The sequence below is a fragment of the Gopherus evgoodei genome, chromosome 13, assembly GCF_007399415.2.
Source record: "Gopherus evgoodei ecotype Sinaloan lineage chromosome 13, rGopEvg1_v1.p, whole genome shotgun sequence".
Classification (NCBI taxonomy): domain Eukaryota; kingdom Metazoa; phylum Chordata; order Testudines; family Testudinidae; genus Gopherus; species Gopherus evgoodei.
In genome coordinates this window covers 31,906,434-31,930,378 of record NC_044334.1, presented here as the reverse complement: position 1 = coordinate 31,930,378, position 23,945 = coordinate 31,906,434, and the positions used below count along the sequence as shown (strand labels likewise).

Sequence of the window (23,945 nt, the reverse complement as noted above, 5' to 3'; positions counted from 1 at the left end):
GTAAAACTAAGCAAATACCTAGATGAGTTGATGTACCGCCCCCCCCCCGGAAGACCTCTGCATCCCCCCAGGGACACACGAACCACTGCCCTAGAACCTCTCCCCAGAGAGTCCCTCCAAATCCCTTTATGTCCATGTAGGCTGAGGAGTCACCTGTCTCACTGAGTCAGTATAACTCACGTAACCCTTTCCCTGCAGGATCAGCACCCAGAGCTGTTTGGATGCAACATGGTAATTAGCATGGAGGACAGCATGAGCAATTTCTCCATCTGGGTAATCTGGATCTTGAGGTTCAAATCCTGGAGTCTTGTGATCTGTGTTTTGCAGGCGATTGCTGTTATTTCTGAGGGACTGGAATGTTTTGGAGGGCAGGGCTACATGGAGGACACAGGCTTGCCAGTCGCACTGCGAGATGCCCAGGTAAGAAAAGAGAAACAAAACGCGACAGTTCTTCTCCATAGCACCTCACTTGGTGCCTCCCAGTCATCTCTCTGCAGTGCTACACTGTTGCCTGGCTCTCTGCCAAAGACAGATTGCCAAATGTTTGTGCTAATGCCACCAGGCCTGTCCCTCCCACCTAATGTCATGGCTGTCCTCTGCCCATGTGCCAGCCCTGCTGTTGGACCTCACATCACCACAGAGCTCTAACACTGTGATAGAACTGACTAGTCTGTCATTGTTCTTCTCATCCTGAGGGCCATTCGCCGTCATGTCACTCGTGATTGACTCCTGCTCAGGGGCGCTGTTGAGCTGTCAGCCACATATTGACTTCCACTGCCTGTTTGTCCTCATGTGGGCTCACTCCTTCCTTAGAGAACTGACCCCTCTTGCTTCACACCCTCCCCTGGGCTGCTCCCATAAACTTGGTCTATCCCTCTCATCTCCCCTACAAGCCTTCCTCACCTCCCTTCACAGTTCATTCCCTCTCCAGCCCTCGTCTCCTCTTTGGGCTTTGCAATGCCACCCTTCCGTATCCCTTTCAACCTCCTCATACCCCATTCAACCCCAGCCTCATCTGCTCCTCACAGCCCTCTTCTCTCCCTCCCTTCCACTCTCACAGCACTCCATCTGCCCTTGCCACCAGCCTTTAACCCTGTCCTCCTTCCCCAGCCTTTAACCTCGTGTTCTGCAAGCACCGTGAAGTCCTGGCTCACACCCTCCCCCCCACCCCGTACATCTGCTCTTTCTGACTCAGCAGTTTCACTTCTCCTTGCTCATCCACTCCCCTGACTCCATGCCTAGCAGCTCTACCCTTCAGTCACTATGGGATGTGTGGAGGAGATCAGTCTGAGCATTCCTGTCATTGGTAAGAAATCCCAATAACAGCTGCTTTTCCTGCCTGTCCCTCCTGCACAGGTGCTGACCATCTGGGAGGGAACAACAAATATCCTCTCACTTGACGTGCTGCGCTCTCTCGCCAAAAGCCAAGGCCAGGTGCTAGCTGCATTCTGCTCTGGAGTGCAGGTGTGTTCACTCATGGCAACGTTGATCATCCAGACATACCACCTCCGTGGACCTGGCTTCTTGCTCCTACTGCAAGACCTGCTGGGAACACCACTGGCTTTAGAGTACTGAGTTGATAGCATCCAACCAGGTATCTCCCCCACTCTCACACAGTGCTGAGGCTGCTGCTGCCTGGCATCCCATGTTCCTTTCTTATGGCTGTGATTTGGGAAGGGGAAGACCCCAGAGAGACTTGGCAGCTCTCCAGATATGGCTCTTGGTTTCAACAACCATGCACTACTTTATCCATTCCATCCTTGAGCTGTAGGTGGTGAAAAAGGTTTGACTTAAGGCCTTGGCTACACTGGCGCTTTACAGCTCTGCAACTTTCTCACTCGGGTGTGAAAAAACACCCCTCTGAGTGCAGCAAGTTACAGCGCTGCAAAGCGCCAGTGTAAACACTGCCCCAGTGCTGGGAGCGCGGCTCCCAGCGCTGTAAGCTAATCCCCACGGGGAGGTGGAGTACCTGCAGTGCAGGGAGAGATCTCTCCCAGCGCTGCCGCTGCGACCACACACACACTTCAGAGCGCTGCCACGGGAGCGCTGTACGGCTGTAAGTGTAGCCATATCCTTAGTGAACCAATACTCCTGTCAACATTCCACAAGCCTGTCCCACAGAAGAGCCTCAACAAACAATGTGAAAAATGCCCCAATACTTTCTCTGGAGTGGACTGAAGCCCTTAAAAAGCCCACCCAGCTTTGCATTTCATTTAACACTATTCCAGTAGGTTCGAGTGACACCAAGCAAAGCTTAGCTAAATGGCTGTCTCATTGCATCTCTCCATGCTGCAGCCAGCTGGGCCTGTCGAGGCTCATTTCACTTGGGACTTCCAAGCTCAGATCTGTCTAGTCAGGAGACAGCCGGTCTTCTGTGCATCCAGGTACCAAGCACTATTGCTTAGACTAGGCTTCTAGACCAGAATCCTGGTTTGACGTATGGGTGTAACACAACCTGCTTCTGAGCTGCCAGTGCCCCAACTCTCCTGGCCTCTAGAAATTGAATTTATTTTGTGTATTTTTATTACCCACTGTTTCTACTCACAGCCATACCACTCCCTGGCATCAGAGTGTGGGGCTGCTGGGATCTTCACCTTTCGTGCCACCTGTGGACTACCACTTTGGCATGTTTCTGTTTTCATCTTCCATGGCCTAGCCCTCCAGCCGGGTCACCTCCTAGGTAATGAAAGTCCAATTGAAAATTCAAATCAACATCCAAACAAAGGTTCTTCTGCCCCTCCTGGGCTCCGTGCACTTATTCAGCAGAGCACTGCCTCCCCTCCCACTGTGCTTTTCCCCTGCAAGTGCTGCTTCTCAGCAGATTTCTGCACTGCCTTCTCCTCCCCGGGGACACCGGCAACTTCTCCTAGGGACCTCCCTGCTACTTTCAGATGTCACTTCAGCCTGCCTTCACCAGGGCCTTCCCAGGGAGAGGGAGCTCCTTCCTCTGTAGTCCACTCTGACCTTTTCACAGCAGGTAGTCACTAGTTGTAATTAAGTCCCCAGATCAGAATCAGCTGGGTGATAACTGCTACCTCACAGGCAAGGCTGAAGCCATCTGTTAAAGGGCCAGCCAGCATATGACACCCACCTTTTGGGGAGATAGTTTAGCCCTCCATAAAAGTAATGGATTGTTACCATTCTAGGCATGAGTCTTGTTTCCCACCGTTATTGCCTCTCTTGCTACCTGATACCATTTGGTTTAACTCCATCCTTCATATAGTTGTCTATAGGAGTTGGAATCTACTGTGAGGGGGCATCTCTAGAGGAAGGAACATTGCTGGGAATGTTTGTTCTCTGAGGGGATTCCCATCCAGCCTCCTCCCCACAGAGCTGAGGTTCTGCTATTTCTGCCTTTGGCTTGTGTTAACTGGCTCTTGTTGGGAGTACGTTCTTCTCCTGCTTGGACAGCAAGTAAGTATGGGATACTGAGGGGTGCCACCAAGGGAGTTCCCACCTGGCCTCATGCTGGAAGCCTGGTTCCAAGAGCAGTGAGCCACTGAAGTATATCTCCAGAGAACATGAATGACAGGTAACATGAATGACAGGTAACATTCTTTGCCTTTGCACCATATGGTTATGGGAAGCTGATAGCCTTTCATGTGCGTACTTCAGGATGCATTCTACAGAGGCAAGGCAAGGGGAAGGAAGATAAACATGTTACTGGGTGATTATCCTGCTGATCTTCACATATAAAGTGCAACCAGAGGAATGAATGAGAGAAATGGCACTAGCTTCCTAAGACAACCATCTAGGAGACATCCTGGGAGGTTCAGATGAGCAATATGTGGGGCCAGTTTTGTCGGCTATGGCTTTGCTGCAGAACTTTGGATGCATTTTAAAATCCACTTCTACTCTGAGAAGTGACATTTTAAAAATGGTATCATGAGGTTCCAGGATTCTTGTATGCTAACAAGTTCATATCAAATTTGATCAGCTCACAAATGAAACAGGATCTTTCTGAATGTCAGCTGTGCAAAACTCAGCCTGGGCTATGTACAAATAAAGCCGAGTGTTCTGCCTTTTCATGGATCATCAGCAATGATTCTGCAGGCCAGTTTGTGCCCTCAGTAAAATCTGTGCAGCCCTATTGAAGTAAATATGATTTGCAATCAAAGCCCCCTGTTTTTGGTGTCCTCGCTCTTATTTTTAAATACGCATAACCTTGAAAATGATTCTCCATTATAAGAAATGAGTCCAGTTCTTGCTGTATTGTTTGTTAGTTGTTTGCAGCAAGGAGAGGCTAACCAAAGAGTGGCAGCTTAAACAGTTTCTGATAGATTAAATGTCATTCCCTGTTTGACTACATCAGTCAGAAAAGTGACGGTAAAAATGGCCCCATTGATATAGCCTCCTGTCAGTTATACTCTTATGGACTTAGAGCAGGTAGACAGGAAGGAAAGCAAAGCTGGAGTTGTTTCTGCCTTTCACATGAGCAGTGAAGCTGCTGGCTAAGTTCTCCTTCTAGAATTTTTTTTCTCCTTATAAGAGAGGAAGTGGGAAAAAACCCAGTTTGATTTTCCCGTACGTTGAATTTACACTGCTGGCAGTTGGGGAAAAAAATCACCTGTAAAAAATTAGCAAATTGGAGATGAAAGGATTTGATGCAGAACACATACAGAATACAACCTGTCACTTTTCTGACCAGAACCATGCTTTAAAGCTGATCAGATTTTGGACCTACAGTACCTGGGTTCCTTTAAACACACAACAGCATGGCAATTTAGGCCAGGAATTGGCAACCTTTGGCATGTGGCCCATTTTGTTTACATTGACCGTTCGCAGGCACAGCTGCCCACAGCTCCTAATGGTCGCAGTTTGCCATTCATTCCCAGCCAATGGGAGCTGCGGGAAGGGATGTGCTGGCCGCTGATTCCCACAGCTCCCAGTGGCCAGGAATGGCAAACTGCAGCCAGTGGGAGCTGCAGGGCGCCATGCCTGCAGATGGTCAATGTAAACAAAATGTCTCGCGGCCTGCCGTGGATTACCCTCATAGGCCGCGTGCTGAAGGTTGCCAACCCCTGGTTTAGGCAGTAGCAGTTTGTTACACAGCCAGTTGTACCAAGGTATTACAGTAGAGCCTCAGAGTTATGAACATCTTCTCATGATTGTTCTTTCCAAAGTTAACAACTGAACATGGACTTATACAGCTTTGAAACTTTACTATGCAAAAGAAAAATGGTTCTTTTAACCACCTTAATTTAAATGAAACAGCACAGAAAGTTTCCTTTATCTTGTTAAATCTTTTTTTCCTTAAACTTTCCCTTAATTTTTTAGTTTACATTTAACACAGTACTGTACTATGTTTTTTGTGTCACTGCTGTTGCCTGATTGCATACTTCCGGTTCCAAATGTGGTGTGTGGTTGACCAGTCAGTTCATAACTCTGGTTTTCGTAGCACTGAGGTTCTACTGTAGTGTGGTATATGAATCTACTGTGTTTTGAGAAACCTATGTACCTTTGGCTTCATCCCAGCCTGTTATGCCTGTGTTTCTGCCTTTGGATTCTATGCTATTTGTTGGCATCAACCTCTAAGTTACTTTTGCAAAACGCTTTTTAAAACATCTCATTAATATGCTGTGGGCTTGGAGGTTCCTTTGGACTTTATCTTGGCAACAGACCTAACCTGTACTTAGGAAGCTAGTAGTGCAAGCAAGTTTTATAGAATACAAAATTGTGTTGAATTTTCACAGGTTGACTCCTACTGAGCCAACAGGCTGTATTTTCCAGTAAGAACTGCATGATCACCTCAAGTACTGAAAGCCTAAAATACACAAAACTATTTTTTAGTAGGATATGAGCTACTAATACGTGTCAGTTTCACAAATAATCTGCAAATAAGAGATTAATTCACATTAATTCACCTTCTACAAAATGCTACTCTAAAATACCAGCTCCTCTTTGCAAATCTAACCATTGTAACCCTTCGGTCACATTGTATTACAGCAGAAAAGCACAAATTGCAGAACTACTGGGGTAAAGATGTACAGTTCTGTAAAACATAGCACCCCAGACGCTGGGCCAAGACCCAGTGTGAAATCCTGGCTTCACTGAGGTCCATGTCAAAACACTTCAAAGGGGCCAGGATTTCACACACACACTGCAAGTTTTTCAACCCAATGACCATGGAAATGCAGATCCAAACACAGGATCAGTAATATGATGTAGTGATGCATAATGGCATTTATATATTGGATACAAATACACGTTACGCGAATCAAGAGCCCTTCTGAGAGCTCACCCTATGGCAGCATGGGAAACCCTGATTAAAGGCTCCACTCAGTCTCACACGCCGAGGCAGCAGTGTGCACACCATAGTATTAATCGGAAGCCAGTGTAGAGTGGTATTAGGGTCTCACTGCTGACCTGTCACGTTTTCTACAAGACAGCTAGGCCACTGGGAAAATGGCAGCTTAACCAGAGGAGCCAGCAAAGCCCCTTGGAGCAGCCAGAGCCCTGCCATCCATTCTCAGAGAGTTGAGCGCAGGCCTGACTGCTTTGGGCTTTCCCACATATGTGACTTGTGAGGGACGGATTCTTCAAACCTACCTGTTAGCTCAAGGAGAGCAGTAGCTGCAATCACACTCTGAGCGGAGCCTAACATCTTAATGAAAGTGGAAATATTTGGATGTAGGACAGATCAGACACAGTGGTGATGGACATGTATAATTTCTACCTGATACAGGTATGTAATTACAGGGTAGTGGGTACACTCGTTGGTATCCAAACCTTGCTGGAATGCCAGCATGGTGGATCTAGCTCACGGTGTTTTTCAGTTAATAAACTAATGCTGCAAGTTTCCTTCAAACAATTTTCTCCTGAGAGCAGCTGAGCAGCGTTTTGTCAGTGTTGGCTGGTGTGGTATAAGCTTCCTGTGGCAGCCTCAGTGAGAACTGCAGTGGCTTGATCTCTTCCATTAGCATTTAAGCAGCTGTGTTTCCCTGTGGGAGGCTCTCAATAACTTTTCCTTTCTTTGCAGGGGAAGCTGGAGTTGGCTTCCAGCATTTCAGAACTGGAATCTTCTGTGCAGCTCCTCCAGGATGCTCTCCACAGGCTTGGCCAGTTCACTCAAAGAGTTGGCTCAAAAGGGGCAGTTGCAATGGAGCTAGCAGCAAGAGACTTTGCCTACACTCTGGCAAGGATCTACACAGGTAATGGAGAGAACTGACAAACAATCCACTGTAGAGATTCCAAAATGACTCTGAATTAGTCCTAGGATGTTTAGTTTCAGGGATCCTGGGGTAGGTTTCAGCGGAGGAGATTGGTTTTCAAATGTTGTTAAACAATGGTGGTGTAAGGAATGCTGGTCACTGCCTCCTTTTTGAGCAGGAGATTCAGGTATGAAGCAGCAAGATGCTGTGATGGAGTAAGGAATACCTGGCCCTTCCATTACATTTTGCTGTTGGGTTGGGAGTCTGGAAACATTTATATCTGATGTGTGCTTTTCGCAGGGGCTCTCTTACTCGAACACGCAGCCCAGCCTGACGCCTCCTCCACAGACACCTATGCAGCTCAGAGGTAAATAGAACCCCTTTCTCCAGCCACCTCTTCCAAGCAGATCCTCTAGGTGTATTCAGCAGGTGCCGCACCACACTCATGTGATCCAATCCCTTTCTAGTAGTCAGTCACACCTTCTACTGTGACAGACCCAGACCTCAACATCTGCTGCTGCTGGAGACAAAAGACGGTTACTCACCTTTGTAACTGTTGTTCTTCGAGATGTGTTGCTCATATCCATTCCAGTTAGGTGTGTGCGTGCCACGTGCATGTTTGTTGGAGACTTTTTTACCCTAGCAACACTCGGTGGGTTGGCAGGTCACTCCCTGGCGCCTGATATATACCCCTGCCGGCCCATCCGCTCCTCAGTTCCTTCTTGCCGGCTACTCCGACAGTGGGGAAGGAGGGCGGGTGTGGAATGGATGTGAGCAACACATCTCGAAGAACAACAGTTACAAAGGTGAGTAGCCGTCTTTTCTTCTTCGAGTGATTGCTCATATCCATTCCAGTTAGGTGATTCCCAAGCCTTACCTAGGCGGTGGGGTTGGAGCGAGACGTTGCGGAACGTAAGACCGCTGAGCCGAAGGCGGCATCGTCTCTAGACTGTTGGACCAATGTGTAGTGCGATGCAAAGGTATGGATGGAAGACCAGGTGGCCGCGCGGCAGATGTCCTGTATGGGAACATGGGCCAAGAACGCGGCAGAAGAAGCTTGAGCCCGGGTAGAATGGGCAGTGAGATGGCCCGACTGAGTATGAGCTAAGTCATGGCAAGCCCGAATACACGATGTAACCCAAGATGCAATACGCTGTGAGGAGACTGCCATGCCCTTCATACGTTCCGCCACCACCACGAATAGCTGAGGTGAGCGCCGGAAGGGCTTGGTCCTCTTGATGTAGAAGGCGAGAGCCCTCCGGACATCCAAAGTATGGAGCTGTTGCTCTCGTCGCGATGAATGCGGCTTTGGACAAAAGACTGGCAGGAAGATGTCCTGGTTAACGTGAAAGGCGGAGACGACCTTAGGGAGGAACGCCGGGTGTGGTCGCAGCTGTACCTTGTCCTTATGGAACACAGTATATGGAGGATCCACAGTCAATGCACGAAGCTCTGAGACTCGTCTAGCTGAGGTGATAGCGACTAGGAAAGCTGTTTTCCAGGACAGGTACAGCAGCGAGCATGTGGCCAAAGGCTCAAAAGGGGGCCCCATGAGCCTGGTTAAGACAAGGTTCAGGTCCCAGGTAGGGGTAGGGTGTTTGACCTGTGGGTATAGTCACTCCAAGCCTTTGAGGAATCTGGAAACTATAGGGTGAGAAAAAACGGAACTGCCAGCTTCCCCCGGATGGAAGGTGGATATAGCCGCAAGATGTACCCGCAGAGAGGAGATCGCCAAGCCCTGCTCTTTGAGAGACCACACGTAGTCCAGAACAGTGGGGACTAATACAGAATGCGGAGAATGGCCGTGCTGGTCACACCAGTGGCAGAAGCGCTTCCATTTTGCGAGGTATGTCGAGTACGTGGAGGGCTTCCTGCTTCCCAGCAACACCTGCTGTACTGCGGTGGAACAGCGCAACTCCGACCGGTTTAACCAGCCAGGAGCCATGCAGTCAGATGAAGGGACTGCAGGTCCGGATGGTGCATCCTGCCGAAGTCTTGTGCGATCAGGTCCGGCCAGAGCGGCAGGGGAATTGGGTCTGCCAGGGACAAGTCAAGCAGCATGGTGTACCAGTGCTGCCTCGGCCAAGCCTGAGCGATCAGGATGAGGCGAGCCCTGTCCCTGCGGAGCTTGAGCAGGGCTCGGTGGACGAGAGGGAACGGTGGAAAGGCGTAACAGAGGCGGCCCATCCACGGAATCAGGAATGTGTCCGACAGGGAGCCGGGGAGCAACCCTGTAAGGAGCAGAACACCTGGCATTTCATGTTCATTCTGGATGCAAACAGGTCTATGTGGGGAAACTCCCACCTCCGGAAAATCGAATGGAGAACGTCTGGACGGATGGACCATTCGTGAGATAGGAAGGATCTGCTCAGGTGATCTGCAAGAGTGTTCCGTACCCCTGGGAGAAAGGAGGCCACTAGATGTATGGAGTGGGCTATGCAGAAGTCCCACTGCCTCCTGACACAAAGGGGAGGACCGTGTCCCACCCTGCTTGTTGATATAATACATGGCCGTTGTGTTGTCCATGAATACTGCAACACAACTGCCGTGTAGATGGCGCTTAAACGCTTGGCATGCCAGCCGGACTGCTCTCAGCTCTCGTACATTGATGTGGAGCGTCAACTCCCGGGGTGACAAAGGCCTTGGGTGCGCAGGAGCCCTAGGTGGGCGCCCCAGCCCAGCGAGGACACGTCCGTTGTTAGGGACATGGAGGGCAGGGGAGGATGAAACGGCAGGCCTGCACACACTCGGGATGACATCTTCCACCAGTCGAGGAAGCCTAGAACATCCAGCGGAACTGTCAGAATAATGTCTATGCCCGGCCGATAGACCGAAGCGAGCCAGGTTTGCAGAGGGCACATTCGCAGTCTGGCATGCCTTGTGACAAAAGTGCATGCAGCCATGTGCCCCAGGAGAGCAAGGGAAGTACGAGCAGAGGTGGTTGGAAAGCACCTAACTAGAACTACAGAAAAGAACTATATACACGATACTATACAAACGAGCGAATCGCTAGGGAGGTGGAGATCAGCTAAGCCGCGCTCCACTGTTCCAACGACCGACATGGGCGGTAAGAAGGAACTGAGGAGCGGATGGGCCGGCAGGGGTATATATCAGGCGCTATAGCGGCGCCACTCCAGGGGGCGACCTGCCAACCCACCGAGTGTTGCTAGGGTAAAAAAGTCTCCAAACGTGCACGTGGCGCATGCACACCTAACTAGACTGGATATGAGCAAGCACTCGAAGAAGTATCGGTTCTGCTGTATCAGTGAAATCTGATCAATCCCCTCCATGGTGTTCATGGGGATTGCCTGTCCACAGCATGCCTTTCTAGAGAGTGTAACATCACTAGGGGTTAGGTTGCAACAAGTATTGTCCATACAATGGCTTTAGTTAAAAGTTATTTGCATTCCCTACTCAGGTGGTGCAAACAGGATCTCTGCCCCATAGACTCAGAAGAAAAAGCTGGCTGTTATGATGACAAGGCAGTTTCCATGGATACCTACTTGGTTTATGAGGGAAACCCAGTTTTGAAAGGAAAGCTGTGACTTAACTGAAGCTAACTGAAAACATCCAGACCTCACTTTGGAAGAGAAATTGGATTACAATCCTGGCCAGTGCCTGGTGCGTCCAGCACAAATTGCATTTGCTTATAGTGTGCTTAATATTTAGAGCTGTGTAAACAAATGGGCTATGACCATCAGCTTATCACTGATTGTCTCTTTCAGGAGGTGTTGAAAAGAAACATGCTTAGCATGTTTAAGGCAAACATGTGGTGGTCAAATGCAGATAATGAATTTAATAAGAAAACTCTGAAGTGCTAATGAGTATTCTTTTCAACACTGAGACAAGGAAACAGAACCAAAGCTACATCTGAAGCCTGGTCTAAAACACAGAAGTTACAGAAGTTTATAAAATTGGTTTTTAGCTTTGCAACACCACTTCCCCACCCCCTCTCTCTGAGCCAACACCTGACATCTGCAATGTTGCCTCCAGCAACTTTGTGTCAGTGGAGAGTTCCCCTGCCCAAGGGCATTCTCCACTGGCCTCGTTAGCCACAAGAACCTGGTTTGAGCATCTGGCCAGATGAGGAAAGATGAGATCCTCTTTCCCAGGCAGTACCAAAAAGGGACAGATATGGGTCAGCATGGTTATAGGGGGGTGCTTGGTAGAGTTCCAGTTACCCTGTGGTTGGGTCTGAAAGAAATGGCTACACTTTATTAGTGAGGAAGTGTACACAAGGAATTGTTAAATAGAAACTTGATGCTATTGAGATATGCATGTCACAAGACAGCCTCATGCAGAGAAGTACTTTAGGGCAAGTCTACACTGCAAAATTGTCAACCTAAGTTATGCCAACGTACAGCCACTGCCGTAATTGAATCTGTTTTCATGTCCACATTTTGCTGCTTGTGTCAGCAGTGCACATCCTCACCTGGAGCGCTTGCACCAATTTAACTGCCAGCGTGGGACACGGTGGGACAGTTCCTGACAGGCAGTAACAGTCCATGGAAGCAACACAATGTCTACAATGACACTGCATCCACCTAACTACATCGACTGAAGCCCTGCACCTCTCGTGGAAGTGGAGTTATTAAGTTGGTGTAATGGGCGAGTTACAGCTGTTTGAGCTACAGTGTAGCGTAGATGCTTATAGAGTTAGGTCGCCGTACGCTTCCTCTGTCGTGTAACCCAGGCCTTAGTGTGTTAGAAGTTGAATTGTTAAGGTACAGTACTGAGTCAAACTTATCCCTATATGCTGTTTAAAAATCAGACTTTGTTGAGATCAAATACACAAGGTAGCTGATAAAATTACATCAGAAATGTAAGACCTAAGCAATCTTTTTTATAATTCTTATCAAATCAGTGCAAAGAACTTAAAATGTGAAACTGTTTCTTTGAACAAGATGGTTGAGTGATTTGGCTATTCTGCAATAAAGGAATTTGGAAAAGGTTCAATACACATTGCATTTGTCTTTTTAAAGTACATCTAGTGCTCAACATTTAAATGAGACGGCAAGTCTCCTTGCCATACCATGTAAGTAGAACTCCCTGTTGAATTGAACTTCAGCTTATAAAGAGGGTGGATGTGGGGAAGGAATCATAAATACACTTCACCTATGATAGCCTTTTCCCCCATCAAATGTTACAGTGACATGCAGCGTGCTCATTGCCTTGCCCAGCCAGTAACTGTACTCTGAATAGTTAACTATTGTCACTGAAGATGTGCTATTTCTTGGCCAATGACATCATAGACTATCATGGTTGGAAGGGACCTCAGGAGGTATCTAGTCCAACCCTCTGCTCACAGCAGGACCAATCCCCAGACAGATTTTTACCCCAGTTCCCTAAATGGTCCCCTCAAGGATTGAGCTCACAACCATGGGTTTAGCAGGCCAAGGCACAAATCTCTGTAGCCAGGAAGGCTTCATGTCTTCTGTGAGGATCACTTGTTGCTGAGGCATTCAGAGCCTCAGAAGTGCACCAACATTTTAATACGATGTATGGAGATAGCCCTGTCTCACTGAGCTGGGACCCTGAAAGGTCATTGTGTCCAGCCCGCTGCCTTCACTAGCAGGACCAAGTACCGATTTTTGCCCCAGATCCATAAGTTCCCCCCCTCTAGAACTGAACTCGCAACCCTGGGTTTAGCGCAGGCCAATGCTCAAACCACTGAGCTATCCCTCCCATCAGTCGAGTTCAAGGAAGCTACTCTACAAAAGCTACTGTGAGATGAGACAAGTCACTTCAATATGAATCTTGCGCCAGGCTCCCAGAATGAGATAGTTGCTTCCTGCTGGTAAAGGAAAATAATCTTTGTCCTCCATAGAGCTCATTCATTTCCTTTTCATATGTGCCTTAATGGTACTGCAGGACACAGGACAGAGTTTCCAGTTTTAGGTTAAAAAATCAATAAAACATCATCAAGGCAGACAGTTGGTATCGTTACTTTGGAAAGCAAGGGAGAGAGCTGTATTATTTTGTATGAATATATGTACTGCAGTTTATCTGCTTGATATCATTCTATCTGACTACACAGTCAAATGAAAGGGGTTGTTACAAACAGCCAACAGAAAATGAAAGAATGGTGGAGATCCAGACATCTGGGGTAAACACCTTCAAGGGAGTTAAGATAATACAGGTTAGGTTATTTATTGGGAAGATCTTTTCTGGGCACCAGCAAGTTCATACAGTTGTTTTGCCAAGGCCACAGCCTAGATCTCAGAAAGGACCATAAACATTTAAGAACCTTGGCCTAGAGAGGAAGAGGGATGGGGAGCAGTGAGACACAAAGAGAATGCTGCAGGGGCTGTCTGTCTCTCTCCCAGGCCAGGAGTAGGGGTGTCTGGGCTAAGAAAAAAGAATAACTTTAGGTAAGACAGACATTTATTACCCTTTTCTCTGCTTGCTATCTGCCTTTGGCTGAATAGATTTAAATTTTTTATTAAAGTTTGTTTAAAATTAAATTACACAAGTTAAGAGGGAAGGTACTGTATATCTGGGGTCAGGCTTGAGTTATGAGGGATTACAGGTATTGGTTACAAGGATGAAGAGATATGTACATATCACAACCAGCATAGACCCAGATTAGGGTGCAGAAGTTAGAATAATAGGGTTGGAAGGGACCTCAAGAGGTCATCTAGTCCAACCCCCTGCTCAAAGCAGGACCAATCACCAGATTTTTTCCCCAGTTCCCTCCTCAAGGATTGAACTCACAACCCTAGGTTTAGCAAGCCAATGCTCAAACCACTGAGCTATCCCTCCCCCACTCAATGATTGGAGATATACCAGTCTCCTAGAACTGGAAGGGACCTTGAAGGGTCATTGAGTCCAGCCCCCTGCCTTCACTAGCAGGACCAAGTGCTGATTTTGCCCCATGTCCCTAAGTGGCCTCCTCAAGGATTGAGCTCACAACCCTGGGTTTAGCAGGCCAATGTTCAAACCTCTCAGCCCCAGAGCCCGTACTGTGAGCATAAAATGATGGATGGAGATCATTCTTCACCCGTCCCTACTGTTTGTACACTGTACAGTTAGCCAGACAAATGTTGAGATTCAGGGTTATAACATCAGAGACAATCTAAATCTTGCTCTGGATCCTGAATGTGAACCAAACACACTCCAGAAACTGAATTTCATACAGCAGTGGTTGCAGCACTTCCTGTACATCATCATCATCATCATGATCCTATTACGCCTCTGGCATTTAGGGCAGCGGCAAAGCTCCTACACTCCTGTCTGTTTCTGGCAAGTCTTTCAATGGTTCCACAGCTGTGCCCCAGGTTTTTCAGCTCGACTTCCACAGCTCTTCACCATGTTGTTTTCAGGCGTTCTCGTTTTCGCTTGCCTGCAGGTGTCCATCTTGTTGCCACTCTGGTGATGGAATCAATTTCCATCCAAAGCACATGACCGATCCGTCTCCTGGCAATGATGGTGCTCAGATCCTGTTGGCTGCACAGAGTCAGTAGACCTTGGTTTGAGATTATTCTGGGACAAAAGATATGGAGGATTTTTCTGAGGCAGTTTGTATGGAATGAAGACAGTTTGGACATGTCATACTTTCTCATTCCCCAGCATTCTGCACTATAAAGTAATGTTGAAAGTATGCAGCTCTGATCAATCTTGATTTTGGTTTTGGTGTTGTATTTTGATGATTTTCAGACTGTATTTAAGCTCCTGAAGGTGTTTCTGGCTTTACTGATTTTGTTCCAGATGTCCCGGCTTGTTCCACTGTCCTGGCTGATGGTGCTGCCCAAGTATGGGAACGTTTCTACATCGGTGAGAATATAATCCTCTATCTGTACTGGTGATGGTGAGGCAATATTAAAGGTCATGAGATCTGTCATATTATGGTTGATTTTCAGTCCAATTTGCTGGCTGAATGCAGTGAGTCGAGGTGTTTTTTCTTGTATATGGTGTTGGGTATGTGACAGGAGAGCAATATCATCTGCGAAGTCCAGGTCTTCAAGGGACGAGAAGAGTGTCCATTTAATGCCTCTTGGCATGTCTTCTGTTGTACGCTGCATTACCCAGTCGATGGCAATGTTGCAGAGGATTGCAGACATGACACACCCCTGACGTACTCCTGTTTTGACTTCAAAACTGAGCTCACTGTGATCAAGACTGAATGTAAAGTTGAAATAGAAGCTTTTGATGACGTTGATACAGAAAGGAATTCCATATGCCCGCAGAATGCGCCATAGGCTAGTCCGGTGAATGCTATCAAAAGCCTTCTCAAAATCTATGAAATTTATGTAAAGTTGCCGTTGCCATTCTAAGCAATGTTGTATTATGTTTCATAGAGCGAAGATCTGGTCTGTGCATCCACGTCCTTTCCGAAAACCAGCTTGTTCTTTTCTGAGAACACTATCAACTGCCTCTGAGATACGCTGGACTATGATTTTACACGGTACTTTGCTTGGCACAGATAAAAGTGTGATATCACACCAGTTTTCACAATCACTGAGAGTTCCTTTCTTTCGTATCTTCACTATAACCCCAATGGTCCACTCATCTGGCACTTTTCCCCTTTCCCAGACTGCTGTAAATAGAGGGGCCAGGATAGATGCTGCTAATTTAGGATTTACCTTGAACAATTCTGCATTCAAGTTTTCCTTGCCAGGAGTTTTCCCATTTGTTAAGGATTTGACGGCTTGAACGATCTCTTCCTTAGCTGGGGGGTCTGTGCTGATACCAAGATCTTCTTCCAACTCCTGGATGTTTGCTTCCCCTTTAGTTGGCTCCCTCTTCAGCAGTTCTTTGTCCAGCGCATTTCTTGTTCTTTTTTGGTTGTTAGTAGGTGTCCTTGTTCGTTCCCGATGAGAGTGTTTGTTCGTGTCTGCCACTGATAAGCCGCGTCATTTTGTGGACGGTTCCTTGTTCACCACGAGCAGCTGCATCCTCTGCTTGTGTTGCCAGAGTATCAACATAATGCCGTTTGTCGCTCTCACAAGGCGTTTGAGCCCCCCCCCCCCCGTGTGCCTTGCTCTACTGCTCATAGTATCTGTCCTTTAGTTTCTGGGATTTTGTGTCAAACTTTTTTCTTCAGGGCTCGTCTGGTTTCTATGGCGTTCCATGTGCTGGGTGTAATCACCCCTTCCTTCTCTTCTGCCTGTAGCCTAGACAGGCTTCATTGCTCTGTTTACAAATTACTGTTACTTTGTCCCACTTCTTCTTGATCTCCTCATCTGCATTCCCCTTCTCCTCATCAAGATGTGCAAGTGCTTGAAACTTGTTAACTGCAGAACGAAGGCTTCTGCATTTCAAGGGACGTTAGCTTGTCAATATCATAACGCCTATGTCCCTTGTTTGGTGGACCCACTCTTGTCAGTTTTAGCTTGATGGAGGCTGTCACAAGGTGGTGGTCGCTGCCAACTCCTGCACCCCTTCTCGCTTTCACATCTGTCAGTGAGTGTCGCCATTTGACGTTGATCATATGGTCAATCTGCTTCCTATCTCTATCATTTGGAGAACACCACGTCAGCTTGTGAATTTCACTATGTTGAAATAGGGTTCCGCGATGACTAGGTCATTCGTATTACAGAAATTAACAAGCCTTTCTCTGTTTTCATTCACAGTGCCACACCCATGCCTTCCCATTGCTCTGTTCTTTGTGTTGTCCTTACTGACCTTGGCCACCAACTCTCAATTAATTTTAGGGAAAAAAAACAAACATGCACAGAGTCACATCCACATCATTGTAACGTGTATTTGTCGGGTTTTTGGCAGACTTAATAACAAAAATAATGCTGCCTCCCCCTTCGGCCCACTCCCCCCATGCAGGGCTTAGCGGGTCCTGGGGCTTGCTGTGAAAGGTGATATTTGTATATTTGTTAATATCACAGCACATTTAGTAGCTACCTGGGAGGCCATGGGAAATAATAAGTAATATTAACAAACGTACAAGTATCACTTTTCACAGATAGCTAATAAGTCTGCTGTGAGAAGTGAACCTTGCATGTTTGCTAATATCACTTTTCTCAGCAAGCCCCAGGACCCACTAAGCCCTGGATGGTGGGGGCCGAAGAGGTTAGGCAGCAGGGGCCAGATGCAATGGTGGGATGGGTGTAGGTTAGGGGGGCCCCAGGGCAATGTGTGTGGGGGGCTGAATGCAGAGCTGCAGAGGCAGCAGGAGCCCAAGGCACTGGAGCAGGGAGTGAATGCGAGGCCAGGAAAGCAGCAGGGTCCTGAGAGAGGGGGATGGATACAAGGCCATGGGAGGCAGTGGGGGCCAGGGCCAATGGGGTGGATGATGAGCCCCACTGTTGCGTGGCCAGAGCCAGGGTCTGGGCAACGCTGGAGCAATCAGTAGGACCCGGGCTCTGTCCATCTTTATCTTTTCCAGGACCTTGCTGATCAGTGGGAACAGGGGGAAGGCATAAACAAACTGGCCTGACCAGGATAGGAGGAAGGCATCAGAGATAGCACCCCATCCCAGCCCCCTTCCTCCCCCCCCGAGCAGAACCAGGGTCATCGATAGGTCAGCCAAGTTGCGAACATGTCCACCTGGGGAGTTCCCCAATCCTGGAAAAGTCTGTGCAACACCTCTGGCTGATGAGACCACTCGTGCTGAGAGAAGTCTCTGCTCAACTGATCCGTCTATGAGTTCCGGGTGCCCGGTAGATGGTAGGCATGTAGGCAAAGGTTGTGGGCTATACAGAAGTCCCACAGCTTGAGGGCTTTCAAGCAGAGGAGAGGGTCCTGCCTTGCCTGTTGACGTAAAACATCGAGGCCGTGTTGTCCCTGAAAACCTTGACCACCCTGCCCCTCCGGGTGTGAGTGGAAGGCCATGCCCGCCAGCCAGAGTTCCTGAGCTCCTTGACATTTATGTGGAGGTCCAGGTCCTGTGCAGACCACAGACCTTTCGTCTGAACATCTCCCGCATGGGCTCCCCACCCCAGGCCTGATGGGCTGGACACCAGTTCCATCGACGGGGACCTGCCTCTGAACGGAACCCCACGGAGCATGTTCCCTGGGAAGCAGGGCTGGCTCCAGGCACCAGCACAGCAAACACATTCCTGGGGTGGCAAGTGGCGGGGGGTGGAGTATCGGTTGCCATGAGGGTGGCAGTCAGGCCGCCTTCGGCAGCGGCATGCCTGCAAGAGGTCTGCTGGTCCCACGGCTTCAGCTTCAATTCGACGGTGGGTATACCGAAGGCACGGGACCGGCAGATCACCCGCAGAAATGCCGCTGAATCCACATGACCAGCGGACTGCCCGAAGGCACGCTGCCGAAGGTCGCCTGACTGCTGTGCTTGGGGCGGCAAAAAACATAGAGCCGCCCCTGCTGGAGAGGACCACAATTGTAAGGAGGCAATCACGGGCTTGGGCACAGTGAGGACCTTGTCCATCCTGTCCCTGGCACAGCAGAACATCGAGGCCAACCAGAGCTGGAGGGGCCCCATCCTGAGTCTGGCATGGCAGACCACATATGTGCAAGCCGACAAGTGACCCAATAGCTGGAGACACGCTCTGGCTGATGTCACTGGAAACTTTGTGACTGTGTTGATGAGCCCTTTCAGGGTCTCGAACCTGTCTGGTGGGAGGGAGGCTCTGGCTGATGTGGCGTCCAGGACTGCCCTGATAAACTCTATGCGCTGTACCGGGACTAATGTGGACTTGGTGTCGTTCACCAACAGGCCCAGAGTGGCGCATATGGACAGGAAGAGCACCACGTGATCCTGCACCTGCGACCGGGAGCTGCCCTTGACCAGCCAGTTGTCCAGATAGGGGAAGATCTGGACCCTCCGATGCCTGAGGTAGGCTGCTACCATCAACATACACTTTGTAAATACCCTGGGGGCAGTGGACAGGCCAAATGGGAGGACCGTGAATTGGTAGTGCTCCTGCCCAACCATGAAACGGAGGAAGTGTCTGTGCCCCTCGAATATATGGATGTGGAAACATGCGTTCTGCAGGTCGAGGGATCCAGGGAGGGGAAGATGGAGGCCTGAGAGACCATGTGGAACTTGAGCTTTACCATGTGCTGATTCAGGCCTCGCAGGTCCAGGATGGGCCTGAGCCCCCCTTTGGTGAGAGAAGTACCCCTCTTGCTTGAACTCCACGGGCACCACTTCGACCGCTCCTAGATCAAGGAGCCGCCCCACCTCCTCCTCGAGCGGGGCCTCGTGAGAGGGGTCCCCCAGGAGGGACGAGGGTGGAGGGCGGTTGGGCGGGATAGAGGTAAACTAGAGTGTATAGCCTCAGGAGATGGTGTTGAGGACCCATCGGTCCAGCGTCAGCCGCAACCACTCCAGGAGATAAGCACACAACCAGTTGGAGAAGGGAAGCTTTATTGCAGGTGGACTCTGATGTGAACTGGGAAGTCGCCCCCGGGCAGCCCATCAAAACTACCATTTCCCTGCCTGTTTGCCCTTGGAGGACCCAGGCTAGGGGGCAGATCGGGATTGCCTCTGCAGACATTTTTACAGTCCCGCAACTTTTTATAAGGGGGTTCGTATTTAGAGTGGGTGGCCTGGGCGGGAGCCTGTTATGGCTTAAATTTAGGTTTAGCCAGAGCCGGAACATAAAGGTCAAGAGTCGGGAGTCTTTCAGGCCATGCAGTTTTATGTTTGTCTATTCCGCAAACAGAACCTTGCCATCAAACAGAAGCTCCTGCAAGGAGTCTGCTCCTCACCGGATAGCCCAGATAGATGGAGCCACGATGCCCTTCTCATGGACACTGTGAAGGCCACGGACCGCACAGCCATGTCCTCCACATCTGATGCTGTCTGCAGGGTTGCCTTAGCAGCCCCTGCACCCTCCTCAACCAGAGCTTTGAACTCCTTCCTGTGACACTCCTGGAGGGGAGTCTTCGAACTTAGGCCCCACAGATTGAACTCATACCGGCCCTGGAGAGCTTGATGGCTCACCACCCATAACTGGAAGCTCAAGGATGAATAATTTTTTCTCCCAAATGAATCCAACCTCCTTGAGTCTTTATTTTTCAGAGTAGGGGCTGGTTGGCCCTGCCGCTCCCCATGGTTGACTGACTTCACTTGTACAGGCATTCATGTCCCTTGGCCGGCACAAAAGACTTGTGTTCTACTCTCTTAGAGATGGGGGGCAATGAGGCTGGGGTTTGCCACAGGCATTTGAAATTTTTGCGGCCGCTTTGTGGAGTGGAAAGGCCACCCTGCTCGGTGCCGAGGCGGACAGGACATTAAAGAGGGATTCCGAGGGCCCCTCCACCTCCTCTGCCTGAAGGTTGAGGTTTGATGCCACCCCTTTCATGCATCCGACAAAGTGGGTATTCACCCACGAAAGCTCATGCTCCAACATGTCTGTTAGTCTATAAGGTGCCACAGGACTCTTTGCTGCTTTTACAGATCCAGACTAACACGGCTACCCCTCTGATACTTGACACCCTTTTCAGTAGTTCCTGGTGGGCTTTAGAGTCCTCTTGCAGGACAGAGGGGCCATAATCGCCTCATCAGGGGAGGGCGAGGAGGCGGGAGCAGCGCTTTGCGTGTTCTCTGGCACCGGAGGATCCACCACATAGCGCATGACGCATGACGCATGACGCCAAAGAGGTTCGTCCCACCGACTCCTTCCTCGGAGGCTGGGAGAGGGAGGCCGACAGCCGTTCCAAGGCTCTGGCCACCGAGTGAGCTCCCATTGGGGGCTGTGTCGGGGCCATGGTACCCACTGGTACCATTGTGCCGGCCACAAGGCCCGGTGCCACTGCACCTCCTGTGGCACCGAAGAAGCAGGCTGTTCGGCATGGCTGGCCCGTCCCATTGATGGACGACTATGAAGGGAGGCCGGCTGACCTGTGACCTGCCGCTGTCCCTGGACCAGGAGGAGTGGCAGTGCCAGGAGTGGTGCCAACCACAAGACCCTGATCCTGACATGGAGGAATGGTACTGCTGGTAGCAGCTGCTACGCGATCAGCTCCGTCGAGCAGATCCGCGATGGCAAGGGGCTGGCGATCAATGCCCAGGGTAGCGGGAGCGGTGCCATGGTGGGATCCTGGAGCGAGGCAGCGAACGCAAACAGCATCAATGTTCGTGTTGCAACTGGCTACAATAGACCCTCGGAGACGAGGACCTTCGGCGTCATCTGCCTCAGTCCCGTTGGTGTCCACTCCTCGAGGCGGAGCAGTGCCTGGAGTCTCTTGTCAGTAGGAACCCAGCCAGACAACTTGGTGGGGGTTAACAGTGACCTGTGTGGACTATGCATGGGACAGTTGCTGAGTGGCAAATGGCATCGGGAACATTCCTTCAACTGTGACTGGTACCAAGTTGGGGGCAACTGCGGAGATCCCAGAGGCAGCTTGCTTCTGGACCGCAGGGCCAACATTGGCGGTGCTCCTGGTACTGACATGGACATAATGTCCCAGGCTGCTTGCAGAGCCTCTGGTGTGGAGGGCATCCGGACATCGGGGGAAGCCTGCTCCAAATGGGCAGGGCTACTCTGCTTGACTTGAGTCAGAGGCCTAGAGGCCGATGGGGACCGAGGACTACCCAACATAGGTCTAGCCTCTCCCCTCCCCCAGTCTTGCTAAGGTGCCGTGGTGAAGGCCTCTTCTTAGCTTTCTTGGCGTGCCCAGTGGACAGGGAGTGGTGCTGACTGGTAAATGGCGCTGGGGGGTGTCCCTGTGCACCGACAGTGTGGTACCCAGTGCCGACTCGGAGCGGTGTGCTGGAAGCAGGGTCAATGCCAAGTCCATCAGGATGGCCCGGAGCCGAATGTCTCTTTTTCTCTTGGTCCGAGGCTTGAACGACTTGCAAATCTTACAGTGATCGCTGAGATGGGTTTCACCCAAACTGCGTAAACAGTCACTCACTGGCACTGGTCACCTACAAGTGTCACACGACTTAAAACCCAAGGCCTGGGTCATGCCCTGGCCCGGGCGCACTAATCAACTACTTAACTACAGGTACTACTACACTGAACGAGCAAGAGTTCTGGGGACGAGCTGCAGCAAAGCTGGAGCAGGGCAGTTCCGAAGCACCTTCACTGGCGGCAAGAGGGAACTGAGGGTGGGGGGAGCACGCAGCACCCCTTATACTGCGCCATGGAGGCGCCACGCTAGGGCCACATCTACACTGCTGAATAAAATCGAAATTATTAAAACTGGTTTTATAAAATCGATTTTACACGTCCACACTAGGGCACATTGATTCGGTGGTGTGCGTCCATGGTCCTAGTCTATCATTGATTTCCAGAGCGGTGCACTCTGGGTAGCTACATTAAAGGAATGAGACCAATAACTTCGATTTCCGTCCACACTAACCCTAAATCGATATAGTAATATCGATTTTAGGGTTACTCCTCTCGTTGGGGAGTACAGAAATCGATTTTAAGAGCCCTTAAAATCGATTTAAAGTGCCTTGTAGTGTGGACGGGTACAGAGTTAAATCGATTTAACGCTGTTTAAATCGATTTAACTGTGTAGTGTGGACCAGGCCTAGGTGTCACTAGGGGCGCTCCCCTACAGGTACTGCTAGGGGAAAAACTTCCGGCACTGGTGCACATGGTGAGCATACACACCTATTGTGGAATACACATGAGCAATCACTCGAAGAAGCGCTGCCCCGCCCCCCCCCCAAACTCTGCTGGGTTCGGGGGAGGGGAGAAATGGTGGCCTGCGATTTCCCCAGCAGTGGCCGGTGTGACTGGAGCAGGGGTTGCCTAGGCTGCCCCTGAGCCAGGTGCACTGGCCGCTGCAGAAGTCACGGAGGTCACAGAATCTATTACGTCTGTGACAAACTCGCACCCATAATAGTGCACAATATTATATGGGCTTTTTTATTTTGTTCTTGAAGCTGTGAGGTACAGCCAATGGTTTTGATCACTGCTGTGTCCTGAATCTGCAGTATTATTTGATTTTCCAAGAAAAGGCAGTAAGAAAAGCTTATAAAACAACTGTGCACCAAACCTGTGTGACTAGAATAGGGCTGTCCCTAAATAACCAAGAGATGCTCAGAGAATACTTCAGTCTCCCAGAGAGTTCAATAAAATAATCCCTTCTCTGACTTAAAATACGGAAGACAAAAATAATAACAAAAGGAATATATGTTTGTGTGATGGAAAGTGACCAGGTATGTACGTAAGCCTAGGGTGCTGAAATGAACTAGCTGCCCTAATGGAGGAACATTACTCAGGCCCCTAAGTAGGTTAGATTTGCAGAACTAGCAGATGTGTTCTCCACCTTTGGGAGAGATTAAGAGTTTTCAGCGTTAAACTTGAGTCCGTGTGGTTTGTTCCCAAAGAGCCACAGCTGCACCATCAACATTGAGAATAAGGAGAAAGGTTGCAAGTAAGAACTGAGCTTTAACTTCCCCACCAACATTGTCAAATGGTAAATGTTACACCATAGCTGCTGCAGAGGGTAGAAATGCACAGATCTCCTGTTTCCAAACCCCACTGAAACCGGATGTGAAGACTGTGGTGACCTAGTCCATTCTACACTGATGTGGTTGTGGAAATAAAATCATTGGCTGAAACTCTGAAATCTGATGGTCCATTCAGGATAAGAGAATTCTGAGGTACCAAGGTAGTTTTAACTCTCTTAACACCCAGTACTCCTGCCCAAGGGAAAACTGTATTGATTGTTATGGAGCAATACTTGATACTCCATACGTTTTCATATCAGAAAAACTAAGTTTAATGTTTTTCTTCTACATTTAAGAGCACCAGTGTGCTCCTTGCAAAGACTCTCAGTGGAAAAGAAAGCAAGAGGAAGCTTATGACAAGCTCCGTTATGAAAGGTTTCTTGGTGTTTCAGTTGAACCTCAAATATTTCACCTACGAAGGATAGCAAGACAAATAAATTAGGAAGTGTATTAGCAAATGC

The 23,945-nt window shown here is 49.3% G+C and overlaps 1 protein-coding gene across 8 annotated transcripts in view; it reads left to right on the top strand.

The window, feature by feature from the left end:
• Positions 1-12,107, top strand: part of LOC115660933 (acyl-CoA dehydrogenase family member 11-like) — a 35,643-nt gene extending 23,536 nt beyond the window's left edge. For 4 of the 8 annotated variants that reach the window (XM_030582884.1, XM_030582883.1, XM_030582879.1 and 1 more), the window contains 5 exons: positions 328-420; positions 1,357-1,464; positions 6,980-7,151; positions 7,452-7,518; positions 10,570-12,107. In XM_030582884.1, the coding sequence (XP_030438744.1) occupies positions 328-420; positions 1,357-1,464; positions 6,980-7,151; positions 7,452-7,518; positions 10,570-10,696 (567 nt within the window). In that variant the 3' untranslated portion in view covers positions 10,697-12,107. Of the gene's footprint in view, positions 1-327; positions 421-1,356; positions 1,595-2,547; positions 2,681-3,587; positions 4,861-6,979; positions 7,152-7,451; positions 7,519-10,569 lie in introns of those variants that run through there. The other 4 variants (XR_004002981.1, XM_030582878.1, XM_030582880.1 and 1 more) reach the window with 4 other exon arrangements.
• The last annotated feature ends 11,838 nt before the right edge of the window (positions 12,108-23,945 follow it).